A 17553-nucleotide genomic window follows, 5' to 3' on the forward strand; every position below is an offset into this window, starting at 1 on the left:
GAAACTCTATAACAAATGTTTAGGTATAGGACTCGTGTCAAATCTAGATTTCCATTCTGTGTAGGCGCGTGAAGTAGTGGTAGAGTGCCTTGGCGACAAATACCAGTATCCCAAAAACTTGCTTATCCTTAGTCTCATGAATTTCATATTAAGTCTGGAAAGATTGCAACCTTATTGTACATGTTTGGCCCATGTTGGCGACCTTAGAAGGTGGTCTATCTCACTTGGGGGATTATACGCTTGTGGTGTCTTCGTTTAATAAGATATGGGCCAACGAAGTACTACCTGCGGACTGGTTAAAGGGTCTTATTGTAAAGCTTCCAAAGAAAGGGGATAAAACAGAATGTACAAACTGGCGTGGTGTTACCCTGTTGTCTGTGCCAAGCAAAATATTCTGCAAAATCATCTGTAGGAGACTCAGTGATGCCATAAATGATATCATCAGGAAAGAACAGGCTGGATTTCGACCAGGTGTAGGCTGTATCGACCATATATTTACATTAAGAAATATCATAGAACAGTGTATTGAGTGGAACAGCAAAATACACATAAATTTCATTGACTTTGAAAAGGCTTTTGACAGCATGCACAGAGAGAGCCTTTGGAAGATACTCAAAACGTATGGATTACCAAAAAAATTCATTAACATCATCAAAAGTTTTTACAACAACTTCTCATGCAGTGTCATACATAACAACACACTGACAAACTGGTTTAACATAACAAGTGGAATACGCCAGGGATGAAGTATGTCACCTATGCTTTTCTTAATTGCAATCGATTGGGTTATGAGAAGAACTGTTGGGAACAAACGCAGAGGAATAATATGGACACTGACATCTATACTAGAAGATATAGATACTGCTGACCATCTTCAAAAGAAAACAAACGAACTGAATATAAATGCTAACAAGATCGGCCTTAAAATAAACAAGAAGAAAACAAAGACCATGCAGTTTGTTCCTGCACCACCACAAATAAAATTAGAAAATGAGAACTTGGAAGAAGTAAATGAGTTTACATACCTTGGAAGCACAATTAGCAAAAACAACGCAACAGAAAAAGACATCACCAACAGATTACAGAAGGCAAAAGCTTCCTTTCACCAACTTAATAAAATATGGAGGACTAGTAGCATCAGCGAAAAGACAAAAATCAGACTATACCAGAGCAATGTCCTATCAGTCTTGCTATATGGTGCAGAATGTTGGAGAATAACGCAAAAAGATAATCAAAGGCTGTCCGGATTCCACACAAAATGTCTAAGGAAAATATGCAAGATTTACTGGCCCAGGAAAATATCAAACAAAGATCTATATAAAAGAACAGGGCAGAAAGATCTAATCACAATGATTAAACAAAGACAGTTTAGATGGCTTGGTCATGTCATCAGAAAAGGAAACGAATCCATTACAAAAACAGCACTTAAATGGACTCCAGCAGAAGGAAAGAGAAGCAGAGGAAGACCTAGAGAGACATGGAGAAGGACTATAGAAAGTGATATAAAGAAGATGGGAAAAACCTGGAAGGAAGTAGAAAAGATGGCTATGGACAGAAACAAATGGAGGGGTTTGGTATCAGCCTTATGTGCCACCGGGCACGAAGAGGATAGGTAGGAAGGTAGGTGTCTTCGTCACTTGGCGTTTCCGGATGAAATCGGTATCACTGTACAGGTGATGAAGCTTTGGCAGCATTAAAGTAAGACCCCAATCTAATTAAAATCAGACTTCATAGATCCGTGCCGTGTATTCTGCGATTGTGAGCGTATCTTAGGATTTGATTTTAATTAGATTGAGTAAGACCCCCTGATTATGCACAGCAACAGTACCCGGTTGGCTGTAGGTGATTGGTGGTTCTGACAGGGGCCGTGTTGTCAATATAAAGTAAGATTTCTTTCTATACTACAGTTGTTTTCTCCAGCACTGTGGTTACATGTACAAGTTCAGAAAACGTGATATCGATGTTGACGATGTTGTTCACTGAAGGAACGCCCATCGGTTTTCAAAAACAACCCCGTAACCAAAGCTTACACTACCCGACCCGCACTGTCAGTGTACATCAAAATACCACTAGGTACTTCAAAGTTTGTAACACCATTAAAATGCTCTAGGAATTGTAACCAAAGTTAATTATCTTGTCTAAGGGGTGATGTTATTCATATATGATATCCAAAACTTGCATCGTAATATCTATTATAATAGGGATTAATTCCTCTTATTTATGGCGTCCTGATAGGGCCATTTGCAAAAGCGTGACAGCTCATTAGTCACAACACGCCGTCACGCTAACAAGCAACGCGCCGTCACGCTAACACAACTTTGTACAACTCGCCGTCGCGCCGTCACGCTAACACAACTTCACACAACTCGCCTTCGCGCCGACAAGCAACGCGCAGTCACGCTAACACAACTCGCCTTCGCGTTGCTTGTCGACGTGAAGGTGAGTTGGGTAAAGTTGTGTTAGCGTAAAGGCGCGTTGCTTATTGGCGCGAAGGCGAGTTCCTTGTCGGCACCAAGGCGCGTTACTTGTTGGCGTGACGGCGTGCTGTGACTAACGCGCAATCACGCTTTTGCAAATGGCCCTATCCGGACACCATACTTATTGGCAAGGAAGTTGCATCTCTCGTAGGATGGTTTTTTTTTCACTCGTAGCAATATTTGTAAGGATGACTCAAACGTCAGCTAGCTTGTTTCAGAGAATTCTAACTTTATCAAAAACCAGGCGAAGGAAGTGTGGAGATTCTAAATCTTTTTCATGAAAAGGGATGCCAAATTCAGCGCACATTTGTTTAAAAGTATGCATCAACCTCTCAAAATAATTAGTGCAGCTAAATGAAAATAAAATCATCAAGGTAAGAGTAACAAGAGCCCCTTGGGCCACATCGCTTACCTGAGTCACCTTGGCCCATATTTGAAAATTTCCTCTATGTTTTTGCATGTAAAACTTTGATCCCTATTGTGGCACCAACCTAACCCCTGGAGCCATGACTTGTACAAACTTGAATCTGCACTATGTCAGGAAGCTTTCATGAAAATGTAAACTTTTTGGCCCTGTGATTATTCAGAATAAGATTTTTAATGATTTTCCGGATAGATTTGTATATAAAACTTTGATCCCCTATTGTGGCCCCATCCTACCCTCTGTGGCCATGGTTTTTACAAAGTTCAATTTGCACTAGCTTTTATGTAAATTCAGCTCTTCTAGCTCAGTGGTTCTTGAGAAGATTTTTAAATGACCCCACCCTACTTTTGCATTTTTGTGATTATCTCCCCTTTGAAGAGGACATGACCCTTTATTTGAACAAACTTGAAAGTCCTTCACCCAAGGATGCTTTATGCCAAGTTTGGTTGAAATTGGCACTGTGGTTCTGGAGAAGAAGATAAGATTGTGAAAAGTTTACGACGACGACAAACAACGGACATATTTTGATCAGAAAAGCTCACTTGAGCCTTCGGCTCAGGTGAGCTAAAAAGTAGAAACCCTATCTCCAACCTGACGATGCTCTCTGAAAATATGGAAAATTTTCCATTGATATTGCACACCTACATGTAATACCTATCCTGAAAGTGGATACATGTATCTAGTATAAATGAAAATCCATAGCAAACGAAAAGCATTTTTGGCAATCAATTTACCCGGTAGGGTTACATTTTCAACTGGACTAACAATTTCAACTATCTGATAAAAATGCGTTTGTTGGATTAATGTAAGAATTATCATTCTCTATCTTCCGTCTGCTTTGGGAGCTAGACTTGTAAGGGAGATGTACAAGTTGCTGATGGGTAATTTTGATGCCGAAACTTCTTCCTGTATCTTGCTACTTATCTTCACCTAGTGCGTCTTGGTTGACAAATGTTTGTTTGCAATGAACCCAGTACAAGGACCCTCACACAACAGTGGAAAAACATTTTTTAGACCGTGTCTAATTCAGCATCAACTTGTTTGTTTGGGCGCTGTTCAAGGAAAGAAATTATCATACATTTCTACCCTAATGGTTGAAAAACCTAGGTCTCATATCCCTGAGGTTTGGTCCCTAATGGAATTGAGAGTTTGATGATGATGAACAAGTATTGGAACTGATGAAAATTTGCTGATTGTTAAATTTGTCTATGTTACATTAGTGTATTTCATGTGGTTTGCCAGTGCCCACACGAGCCAAAGATCGGCATGCCATGGCCGCGTCAAACTTAGGATGGAAACAGTGGTAGTGATTGCTCCATCGCCAAACGCTCGGTAATTAGATGTGAGAACCACGGGTCTTTCGGATATGACCTTAAAACCGGTGATCCCGTATCGCGACATTTGTTGGCACGTTAAAGAACCCTCCCTGCTACGACCGTAAGCGCTAAGCTTAGGTCTAAATTGTGAAACTGTGGTACTTCACCTACAACTGGTGACGTCTCAGTATGAGTGAAAAATTAACAAACAACCAAATGACCTCTTTGTGCACCAACTCAATATAAGTGAAATATTCTCTGAAAAAAATATATGAAGACCTCAGTCCTTGCGGTTATTGTAGTCATTGTGGTAATTACTTATTACGCCTGGCTTTAAGTTTCTCTGTATCGATGATTTGGAATGTGATTTGCTCTGTCAATACTGTATACCGGATAGCTGGATCAGCTGTGTTATAACGCCATACTGTATAATTCCCACTCATTCAATTCCAATATCAACTAGGAAGAATTGTTTTAGCACACTAAAACTAATGTCTCCCTTTCCATTTTTCATAGTTTTTGAAAAATATTTTTAGGGATCATCTTTAAAGTGGAAAATTAAGAGTTACAGTACATAACAGACACCTATATGTATATGTGCTTCAAAGACGGAACAGTGTTGTGAACATAAGAAAGTAAATGAAAGTTGCCAATTACCAAATATCAAAGGCCTATATCAAAAGACAAAAAGTTATGGTCTGGATAAAAAAAACTTGCTCCAAAAATTCTATTATTTGACCTTTACATAAAAGGTGATAGTCAAAGGTCAACAAAAATGGCACATGACACACTGTCTTATGATATACTCACATACGAAATATCCAAGGCCTATATCAAAACACAAGAAAGTTATGGTCTGGGCAACAAAAATGCCCAAAAATTATATTATTTGACCTTTACAGACGCACTGTCTTATGGTATACCAATATACCAAATATCAATGGCCTGGCCAAAATATTCTATTATTTGACCTTTACATAAAAGGCCAAGGTCAGAGGTAATCACAAATGACACGTGACACTTTGTCTTATCATGGTATTTGAAGGCATACGATAAAGCATTTTTAGTCATATCATTATCTATATCAAACTTAAGTATAGATCATATGGCAAATATGCAGGTTTGTTATCAACAATTTAAAACAGTAATACTCCGATAGCTGCGTGATAAACAGAGATGGGTCTCCTAAACCTCTTTCTGCTATCCTTTCTAACCTTCGGTGGGTTTGTTTTTTACATTGTTGGAACTTTTCTTCCGTACTGGAGACAATTCAAGGAACCATGTCTGAACCAAACCGAGCCCATGTGTTCGAGTCAAATATCTGCGTCACTGATATACATCAAGAATTGCACCGTCAACATGGGATGCTGGTATAAAACCTTCTACGACCCAGTTCAGCAAGAGCAGTATTTCGGTAGTGCGAAAGGTAAAGAAGTTTTCATACTTTCTTATTTTGCACACATTCACTATTAGCTGTGTAGCTATGCTTTCTTTTTAGTTTAGTTTAGTTTATTCGGGATTCGAGCACATTTCCATCATAGATGTAAACTTTAACAAAAATGTAGATGACGTGAATACTGATAATACCCATGACAGAATTGTTTTTACTCTGCTTAGTTTATCTTACAGACAGTCTATTCCCATTGATGGCGGTGACACAGGGGAAATGCCTTATGTCGCTACTTCTAAGTCTCGTTGCCACTGTAATGGCAGTCAATGCAGTATGTAAGCAGGACAGGACTCGTCTCATCTGGGTCTTCCTTCTTTTGTCATTTTCAGGTATACAATTTCTAGTAGGTTTTATTGTCTTTATATTTATGTGATTACACCACACGTGGGTCATCGCTGGATACTCACGGTTGATCTCGTCTTCTACTCACCACCTTGGCTATCCGACGATGCAACTAGGCTGAAACTAGCAGCTACTAACCAGCAGCCAATAAGACCACATAAGCTAGCAACCAATAAGAAAGTTCATTAAAGTACTGCGAGTATTCAGACGGAATACTAAAAAAATCAAAAAATTTCAAACATTTAATCAATAAATTTTTGATTACATGTACCAAGTTTCATACTTGAAGGTAGTTGAGCTCATCTGAAAGTTCCTGACGTTGCATCACATAGGGGGATACTGAATGTTAATAACAAATTAATCTTTGAAGAGTCCACCAAAGGAGTATGCGGGCAAGGAAGTGGACCCCTAGGACTATCATTTTCCGCTCTCAGTTTGGGGCTGTAGGGGTTCCACCTGGGGCCACCAAACGGTAGGGAACTTTTCAGACCTCTCTAATAAATTACTATAGGGTGTTGAAATAAAACGAAACTAATAAAGGACTAGAGAACAATGAAGTCAAATATATAGAACCTTTAAAAGGGGTAACATAGGCTTTAAGGGCAATTTAGCTCACCTGAAAGTTCCTAATTTTACATCATGAAGGGTCTTGATAATGGGTAATAACAACTTCATCATTGAAGAGTCCACAAAAAGAGTATGCAGACAAGGAAGGGGACCCCTAGGACTATCATTTTCCACCCTCAGTTTGGGGGCTGTAGGGATACCACTTGCGGCCTCCCAAAGATGGGGTCCCTTTTTTAGACCTCCCTGGTAATTGAATATTGGGTGATGAAAGAAAACAAAGCTGATAGACGGGTAGAAAACAAGGTCAGAGATATAGAACGCTTAATAACGTCATAGGGCATAAAGTGCAATTGAGCTCACCCGAAAGTCCCTAATTTAACATCATGTAGGGTCATAATGAAGGTTAATACCAACTTAATCTTTAAAGAGTTCACTAAAGATTATGCTGGTGAGAAAGGAGACCCCTAAAGCCATCATTTTCTATCCTCAGTTTGGGGCTGTATTGGTACCAATTGTGGGCTCGCGAGGGTGGGTCCACTTCTCCTACCTCTATAATAATTGAATATTGGGTGATCTAACGAAACGAAACTGATATACGGATAGAGAGCAACGAATACAAACACACAGAACCCTTGAAAGGGATAGCATAGGCCTTTATGGGCAATTGAGCTCACCTGAAAGTTCCTAATTTTATATAATGTAGGGTCATAGCGAAGGGAAATAACTTAGCATTTGAAAACTGGACTGTCTTGGCCACAGAGACTTGGGCCTCCTGTTGATCCCCCAGAAATCCCGGACATCATGGGACTGTCTCCCCTTCCATGAGTATTATGCTCCAAATCCAGGCGAGCTTTCTGCTCCATTTCCGCATAATCTGATCCTAAGCGAGCCACATAGAAATAAGAACTGTATTCCACATTTCCTAGACGTATACCCACAAGACCGATGACAAACCCTCTCATCATTGCGTTCTTTCCAGCCTGTACAATGGTGACATATGTTGATTTATGGGCCACTTGGGGTCAAGCTCCTCATAGATCATGGTGGACACTGCACTCCCTGGATTGTAATTTCTGCCATGAATCATGTGGTCGGACGTAATTGCCCAATGGGTGCAAACAAATCTCTTTAGGGCCCAGAGACATGCTTGCAGGGCATGGCATCCATCTCCTCCTCTGCTTGGCCAAAAACCACCTCCAACTTACTTTTCTCCTCTGGCTGAGAAACTCCTCAATTTCGGAAGATAGAATATTGCGCCATGAAAGTGATCATTTGAACGGAAAATTTAGTGACAGTTTATTTTATGGAATTTACATACTTAAACGGTAAGTAATGCAGCATTAATAGTGATGTAGAGTTGGTTAAATAGTCAACTAACTTACATGAAGCGAACAGCAGTGTCACCTACGTGCACATTAATTGCTAGAACCGTCCGAAGCTGACAGTAAATTTCCAGACATGAATTATGAAGTACTGCTCCGAGATTCGGTGAAGGCGTCAGACCAAAGATTCAGCCGAGCCGAATCTCAACCGAGATTACAGATGGGAAAGCATCTATCGCTAAGCTGAGGACACTGTTCGCCTACTGGTGCAGCGGTTCTCCCTCATTCTGAGAAACTGACTGGAAATTGATCAGGTGTGTGCACTGACGATCCGAAGCGCTTCTCGAAACGCCTCAAGGTCTAAGCCAGTGAGAGGTTATCGTCCATCTCCAACAACAAGATGTAATAGTGTTATCTAAGGAGAAGTAGAATTGGTTGTAACAAGATGTAATATAGTCGTTCGAAGCGTCATCTAAGGAGAAGTAGAATTGGTTGTGATGCTCCATCTCTGCCCATTGTTGACTGCAAGCTAGCTGAGCAATCTTGTGCAATAAAGATATCCAAGTAGAATTACCATCATACCGCAGATCCGCCTACCTAGGCGCGTTTCTACCCGTGCCAATCGCATATTCCCCTGTACAAGAGTACTGGGGGATCGGGAAAGGTGTGTGGGGCACTGGGACTATCCCCTAGGCGGAACGTTGAAAGAATGGCGTATGTGATTCTGGTTTACCTAACTGGGGCTTAACATTGGCTACTCTACCCCCTCTCCCCCTACAAACTGGTGCCAAGCTGTGCCTGAAAATGAGCAGAAGGTCCCTGCTGCTGATAAGGGGACGGTCATGGCAACAATGTGGTGCATAATTTATGTGTGCTCGCATAGCTATCAACCATGGGGGATACCAAGGATTAGGCGTACTGGGCACTCTCCCAGACATAGAGTCAAGGAAATGGAATGAGTAGGTTTTGCAAAGCTGTACTGCATGGTAAAGGGCCAGAGGAGATCGGGACAATGGAGGGACTACGGGACCCGATGAGTCCCGGGGGTAACCCCGGTTCCAACAATAAGGCAACTAGGGGAAACGATACTGGTGTGGGGATATGTTGGCGCTGATTAGAACCCCTGATACAAACCCTGACTGAACTGACCTAGGGTCTGGTCATCAACTTATCGGTGAGGGGATTGGGCTGATCTCCACGACACTGGAGTAAAGGGATGCAGTGACGGGGTATAATATTCTTGGAGATTCCCAGAACTGGATATGTAACTCTCGACTGTATAGTCGTAGTAGGCCTCACTGGGACATCGGGCATAACTGACCCCCATGTGAAACAAGTAGTTGTGAGCCAACCTATCTAAATCCCTAAACATCCCTATAACTTTTCTTGGGCAAAGCGAGACTAAAAAAGTTTTCCAGGGAGTCGCACCTACAATATGGATACCACATCTAAAATCTGAACAGTCAATCTCTCTTAAGAACTGAACTGGGAATCAGTAAACCTCACTCCTACCATTGGCACCCCTGAACCGTCCAATTCCTCCTTCCAACAAGAAGGCAAGGGCGGAGTGAAATAATCATCACCCATGAATGTTCCGTGAGAAAACAATTCTAACGTAGGGCCTTTCATACTGCCGTGGGCACTCCCACTCCGTTGGTTGTCCAATATAAAGCTTACATTACCTACCAACCCACTCATGTGTAAATTCGGGGACGCGGTGTTATGCCACGCGATCGCTGGAGTATCCCGGGAGGGGCTCAAGCCAAACACAGAGATCACCTAATCCACTGAGAAATCCATCACATTTGTACACAAAAAATACAAAGCTACTAAGTTGTGATTACAAACTGTATAAATAGTGGATTCTATCTATCTAAAAATAATTACTAAACCTCAGTTTAATTCAAATTCAAAAACATTAACTAACTTGAAAGACCACGACAAAATAGCGGCAGACCAGCGCACTACAGGGAAACAACTTGGCAATCACCCATACATATACGTCAATGGCCTGGAGTTGGGAGCAGATACAGTACACCACATTCAATGATTAAAGAAGTCTGAAAATGGACCGAGACTCGGAACGCACATGGTGCGACTTAGACAGCCCTTGACTAGGCCGGACCTTGTTAGTCTTAGGAGTCCTTTTTCTTGCCAGCATACTCTTTTAGCAGACTCTTCAAAGATTAAGATTAAGCCTTCATTATGACCCTACATGATGTAAAACCAGGGACTTTCAGATGAGCTCAATTGTACTTTATGCCCTATGACGTTATTAAGCGTTCTATATCTCTGACCTTGTTTTCTACCCGTCTATCAGCTTTGTTTTCTTTCATCACCCAATATTCAATTATTAGGGAGGTCTAAATAGGGACCCCATCCTTGGGAGGCCGCAAGTGGTATCCCTACAGCCCCAAACTGAGGATGGAAAATGATAGTCCTAGGGGTCCCCTTCCTTGCCTGCATACTCTTTTTGTCGACTATTCAATGATGAAGTTGTTATTACCCATTATCAAGACCTTCCATGATGTAAAATTAGGAACTTTCAGGTGAGCTAAATTGCCCTTAAAGGCATGTGTGACCCCTTTTAAAGGTTCTCTATGTTTGACTTCATTGTTCTGTAGTCCTTTATTAGTTTTGTTTTATTTCAACACCCTATACATATAGTTATTTATTAGAGAGGTCTGAAAAGTAAAACCACCAGGTGGAATCCCTACAACCCCAAACTGAGGGCGGAAAATGATAGTCCTAGGGGTCCACGTCCTTGTCTGCATACTCCTTTTGTGGACTCTTCAAAGATTAATTTGTTGACAACTCAACTGTATGATAAACGGGATGATTTCAGCTTCTCCATCGTCAACTTCCCATATTGATGTAGAATATTCCATTATCACCTGCATATGGTATTTATATATCTCAACTGATTCGATATGCAAGAGCTTGTTCTGCGTATAGTCAGGTTTTAAATCTAGGTAAACTACTGACAAACAAGTTGATGGTACAGGGGTTTCAACAGTCTCGATTGAAGTCAGCATTTCGCTATTTCTATGGTCGTTATTACGATCTAGTTCGTCAATACAACCTATCATTGGGTCAAATGCTGTCTGACGTGTTTCATACCGATTGTTAAGCCGTTCTTGGCACACTGATTTTGACTGCGGATAACTCCGTTTACCTGATCAGGATATAGGGCTCACGGCGGGTGTGACCGGTCAACAGAGGATGCTTACTCATCCTAGGCACCTGATCCCACCTCTGGTGTGTTCAGGAGTCCGTGTTTACCCAACTATCTATTTTGTATTGCTTGTAGGAGTTATGAGATTGATTACTGTTCGTTATCTTCACATTTCATTATCCCCCTATGTGATGTCACGTGAGGAACTTACAGGTGAGCTTAATTATCTTATTTATCTTAATTAAAAATTTGTTTGAAAAATTATGAATTTTGATTTATTACGTGGTACTGTCTAGTATTCCTTCTGAGTACTCGCAGTGCTTTGATGAACTTTCTTATTGGCTGCTAGCTTCTATGGCCTTATTGGCTGCTAGCTTTTATGACCTTATTGGCTGCTAGCTTCTATGACCTTATTGGCTGCTAGTTTCTATGGCCTTATTGGCTGCTGGTTAGTGGCTGCTAGCTCCAGGCTAGTGACGATGCACGTGGGTTGAATGTGCACTATATTTGAGTTCATGAAGCTTCATTTTTTCTTTTGTGGAGAATGAAATTCTGTTTTGTCATTTGATGCAGAAAAGGTTGTACCCTGTGCGGCATATTTGCAATGTTCATAGCTGTATAATGTATGCATCCAGAAGAAATCAAATAGCGGAAGAACCTTAGATGGTACTTTTGCTGGCTAGGAAGGGAACAGTAGAACCCTAACCTTTCATTGTTAACTGTACTATCAAAAGAAAAAAGTTTGAATACAAGTACAATGTACAAATAATTGATAATTCCAGAATAGTAATGATAATGTAGATACTTTTCAAACATCCCATTATGGAGTCATTTCATTTTTACACAAATAATTTAGGCATGCTTTAAAAAAAGAAGAAAGAATGAGTACAAGTACATGTAATTTAAATGATACAAGAATACCAATGATAATTGGGTTGTTTTTTTTTCAGGGATGCTGATGTTGTCTATTGTGGCAGATTTTATCCTGACGTACATCATGAACTATAATAAAAATCATTTAGGAAACTGTCCTTATTCCTCCGGATTGGTTCTCTTAGGTCTTTCTATCCATTTCTTTGTTGTCATCGATGGCTTCAGAAGTCTCTCTGAAAATATAGGATACCACAGGATGTCGGACTCGGAGATAGCCACTAGGACAATTCAGAATGACGAGTAGTGACTAGGGCTCACACCAAAACATCAATAACAAGAGAGGAAATGGGTAACCCCGTATCCATGATATTCGATTTAGAATTCACATGAAATTAGATAGCGTGTAGCTTTACACCAATATTTTGATTAGATATTCATGTCATTAATTAGGTAAACTATCTTGTTCATTTGAGGTCATGAGAAATATTTAACACTAATGATCCCATGGAAATTAGGAAGGGAGAATGTTGATTGTTTAAGATATTTTAGAATATTTTTTAACATGTTTATATTTAGAAGTATATTTTCTGTTCTAAGAAAATTAATCTAGAATACTGGTCTATCACTGTCTTCTTCTTTTTTTTTTATTAAAACCTTCGTGAGAAGTAACGCGTAGGAATCTGTTGAATCAAATTTTCACAATAACAAAAATATGAATTTTAATGGTTGCAATTTAATTGGAATTAAAGTCAAATATACTCATTCAAATGTTCTTGTCCTTTGAAAAATGATATTACTTATATTTCTATTATATATGGGGGTTTATATTTCATTCCGATATAGAAGCCTGTCAGATGAAGGGTGCGTAGGTGTTTTAATGAAAGTACTCTTCGATAAGTTAAACATTTTGCAAGAAAATAAAGCGTAAGAATCTGAAATTAATTTTCATAATAAAGGAAAAAAAATTAATGCAATCAATTTTATTCATATCTTATTTATATTACACAACAATTTCTCGCGATAAATTAAAGACTATAGAATTTTTTGGTCTTTTTATGAAATGATATGAAGTGGGTATTACAAACAATCTTTGGTCAATTAATGCATCAAAACGGATGACTTTTCAACACTTTACACGACCATTCCTGACGATATATTAAAGAATAGACTTTTTGACATCATAGACAGTTGCTTCTTCAACAAAAATGGAAAACGAAAATATCCATATCTAGTGATCAGTCATTCTAAAAATTACACCATTCTGATTCCACGCATAAGTATTAGTAATATGCTGGAGTTCCTCATTGACAATATCTTCGTAGTCTTTAGTGATCAGGTCCTCTAACAGTCTGTTGGAATTCCCATGGGCACGGATTGTGCTCCTTTGTTACATGTAGCTGACCTGTTTTTTTATTCTTATGAATCAGAATGTATTCAAAACTTGTACGTGAGAGGAAAAAATCTCTTGTTATGGCCTTCAATTCCACATTTAGATATATCGACGACGTATTATCTATTAACAATGATAATTTTCATTCATATGTCGATTCGATATACCCCTGTCAACTCGAAATAAAAGACACCATAGAGTCATCCACTTCTGCTTCATACTTAGATATTTTATTGAAAGTAGATATTAACGGCAAACTAACAACTCAACTTTAAGACAAACGGGATGATTTCAGCTTCTCCATCGTCAACTTCCCATATTTATGTAATAATGTTCCATTATCACCTGCATATGGAGTTTATATCTCTGAATTAATTCGATATACAAAAGCTTGTTCTGCATATGGTCAGTTTTTAAATCGAGGCAGGCTACTGACAAACAAGTTGATGGTGCAGGGGTTTCAATAGTTTCGTTTAAAGTCAGCATTTCGCTAATTCTATGGTCGCTATAACGATCTAGTTTACTAATACATCCTACCATTGGGTCAAATGCTGTCTGGCGTGTTTCATACCGCTTGTTAGGCCGTTCCTGGCACACTGACTTTGACTGCGGATAACTCCGTTTACCTGATCAAGATAGAGGACTCGCGGCGTGTGTGACTGGTTGACAGGGGGTGCTTACTCCTCCTAGGCACATGATCTCACCACTGGTATATCCAGGGGTCCGTGTTTGCACAACTCTCTATTTTGTATTGCTTATAGGAGTTATGAGAATAATCACTGTTCGTTATCTGCACCTTTCGTACTAAAATTCCGTGCTAAAGCTTACAAACTTAACAAGGATTGTATATGGAAATTAGGCGATACCACGATTCCTTGCTCTGACCAGGCCTGGCGTAAAGGTAATGTTTAATGGTAATGCTAATGTAATGACAGCCAATTTCAGTGTGTATTACATTACATAACACTTAATTAACATAACAGCCAATTTCAGTGTAATGTGGGTATAAGGTGTAATGGGCTATTTTTGCATTACAAGTAATGGTAATGTAATGCATTACTTGTAGAAAATATATTGTAATGCAGATTACATTTCATTACATTTTTCTTTATTTACTTCAAATATATGATGAAATTTTGGAGGTTTGGATTAATTCATTGTATATACGTACTTTTGAAGCATTGATGATAATCAAACGCATTGAATAACTTTGATGTGTTTCCTAACATTGATGAATATTTTGTGTACTTATGTTACTGTATATTTAAAATTTATAAATCATTATAAAGAAATATTTTTTCTGCCCTTTCTTTAATATCAGTATGTTATGAAAGGTGAAGATAACGAACAGTGATCAATGTTTGGTGTTGTATAATGTAATGCACTTTTAGATAATGTGTAATGCAATGCATTATATTTCAAACTAGGGGTAATGGTAATGTCGACTTTTTCTAAGTAATGGTAATGTAATGCATTACATTGCTATGTAATTGATCCCAGTACTGACTCTGACACCTAAAATCATCTGGGAATCATTATCAACAATAAATTTACACTCACAGATGGAATTTTATCAGCATGCCGGAAGGGACAAAAATCATATTACACACTTAACGATATAGGATCGAATTTTCTCACATTATCTCCAGTGTGAGATCGACTTTGGCCATGTGAGATTTTTCTCTCTCACATTATCACCAGTGTCAGATTGACTTTACCCATGTGAGACAGCCATGTGAAATGTCTCACACTGCTGTGACGTCATATATTTTCTATGATTTACGTCAGACTCCCCGTCGAGGCCTCATTACGTCACCTACGTGTGAGCAAACGAACTCTGGCGGAAGTTTGTGATTTACGTTACACGGTGAAGTGAAATATTTTGCATTAGTATAGCTTTCTGGTGAACAACCTTGTGTTTTTTAGTTTACACAAATAGTGTAAACCATTTTCGGGTATGCTCTTTCTGCCTATCTAATTAGTTTTTGCATTGAAGTTCAAATGAGGATTTTGATAATTTAAAATTTTCTCAAAGCTCCTAAATTTATGCACTAAACTGTAGGTAAAATGTGAGAAAAACAATCCTTCATTATTTACTCGTATGGGATAGGGAAATTCCACCACTGGAACAAAATTCGCTGACTAGGACTCAGCAAAGCCTCGTCTAAGACTGCGAATCTTGTCCCCTCGGTGGAATTTCCCTATCCCACACTCGTACTAATGAAGGATTCTAATATGTCTTACGGCGTGACCGTGTTTGAGAGCGAAGCAAAAAGTATTGGCATTAGTATCTATATCCAAAACAGGACAAAAAACAACCCGAAGTTAGCACGAGGACAGAGCTTTATCAAAGCATCCTAATTTTGGATCCGCCTATATATTGAACGCGGGAAATATAACGCAATTGATGTAAACTGTGCATTATGACGTCATATTCAACGTCGGTATATAGCAAATTTACAAAAATAGGAGACATGGCACAAGATGTCGTTAATCGAGGAGTGATTATATATGATTAAAAAAAAATAAGATGTACATACTTTTACAGATTTTATGTAACATCTCAGAACGACGTGAACTAGGGTAGACGAGATTCAAAATGGAGAAATGCATATTCGAATCGACGCCATTGGGACCAAAATTTTCAAGTTCAATTTTTCATTAGTTTTCTATATTTTCCTTTTAAACATGTCTATACTTGTTACCTATAGGGAGCCCTCTGACAAGAAATTTGACTGACATTTTTTGAAAGAAAAGGTTTTTCGAGACTAAAATATGGCTTTGTTATGGTTGATAACGCTGAAATTCGCAATGCTCTGCGAAATAAAAGGCAAGCTCAAAGTCGGAGGATTCTGGACAAGCATCGTGTAAATCCGGACAACAGTGGTATAGCATGTAAAAATATTTCTCCCTACCTTAAAAGCTTTAAGATGAAGGTTTCGAATAGTTAAAACCCCTTTTTTTCCTCTTGATTATTAATGAATTATTATTTTTGATTTCCTATGCGACGGGTTAACCGGACCTGTCATCCTCTTGTATAATATCAGTTATGAAATTGTCATTGAAATTGGACTAAACTTCACTAAGTTGTTGTCATTATAGTTTCTTTTCCTGAAATTGGTTTATTCTTTTATCCTTTCTACAGGTTTTTTTAAATTGACTTTTCTAATTATTAAGAGCTATGACGAAATTGATTTCTGTCCGTGTTTTGACAGTTTCTGGTTTTATGATGTACACATGTATGTTGAATACACCATTTCCGAGTTGCTCAATAGTTATTTCCCTTTGTGGAACTCTTACGCACAGTGAGACACAAAACATACTATTGTCCACACGCGATGGGTACAAATGCTTATCGCTGCCTTGATATATTGCCTAAAGGCCGATTGTCAGACATGATGCAACCACCCAAACTGCAGGGACACGCAATATTAGTAAGTTTATTAGTATTTGATAATAAAATAGCTCAAACAAAAATCGATAATCACCATTTTTCTTTGATTAAAATATCACTCGTGCAGAATAGGAACAAAAAATAAATTCGTATTTAATTTAATGGCCTAATTCAATCAAATATTATTCTTGATACGGTCAGTTTAATGTATACAAACGGCTGATATAAACAAAATTTACACTTTCATTACTTTTATCCGTATTAACATAGCTAGTATATAGTATATGTATACATCTTGTACCCACCCAAGCGTTCAACCAATTTCTACCCAGAGTTATCGTTCTTTACACTCACTTACACCTCTGTCAACGTCTCAAGAAAGTATGGTTTTGACTTCAGTTACAAAAATATACGTAAATAAATAAATATTAAGCAGATGTCAAGTCTTTGTGCGACACAAGAAGCATTGATTTGGGTTGAAACGTGGATATTGGGTAGTTCTATTGCACCAAGCCTATACATAGGTACATGAAGAATATATAGTAATGGAAATAAATCTACAAATAGTTGCTTGTCCTATATTTTCCCGATATTTTATAAAATAGTACTTCATTTTATTAGCCGTAAAAAAAAGAGTGGATTTACTTATGGAATAACATTGCTTATTTTGAGACGTTAACAGAGGTGTAAGTGAGAGCAATGTTAAGGAACGACAACTCTGGGTAGAGATTGGCGTCCAACAGAACACTGAACGTACCTCTATCACAGAAGAGCTGATTTCTCGGAAGTTGCGTATTAGGTGACGTAATGAGGCCTCGACGGG

The 17553-nt window shown here is 38.7% G+C and overlaps 2 protein-coding genes across 2 annotated transcripts; both read left to right on the forward strand.

The window, feature by feature from the left end:
- The first annotated feature begins 788 nt into the window (after positions 1 to 788).
- Positions 789 to 1616, forward strand: LOC125668029 (uncharacterized). Its single transcript, XM_048901765.2, has one exon. The coding sequence runs from the start codon at positions 789 to 791 to the stop codon at positions 1614 to 1616; it is 828 nt and encodes a 275-aa protein (XP_048757722.2).
- Positions 1617 to 5262: 3646 nt separating this feature from the next.
- On the forward strand, positions 5263 to 14628 carry LOC125671672 (uncharacterized). The gene is made up of 3 exons (XM_048907520.2): positions 5263 to 5643; positions 5847 to 5996; positions 12024 to 14628. Exons 1-3 carry the CDS (start codon positions 5394 to 5396, stop codon positions 12248 to 12250), a joined length of 627 nt encoding a protein of 208 aa, XP_048763477.2. The 5' UTR covers positions 5263 to 5393; the 3' UTR covers positions 12251 to 14628.
- The last annotated feature ends 2925 nt before the right edge of the window (positions 14629 to 17553 follow it).

This window comes from Ostrea edulis, chromosome 4 (genome assembly GCF_947568905.1).
Source record: "Ostrea edulis chromosome 4, xbOstEdul1.1, whole genome shotgun sequence".
In the NCBI taxonomy this organism is placed as follows: Eukaryota; Metazoa; Mollusca; class Bivalvia; order Ostreida; family Ostreidae; genus Ostrea; species Ostrea edulis.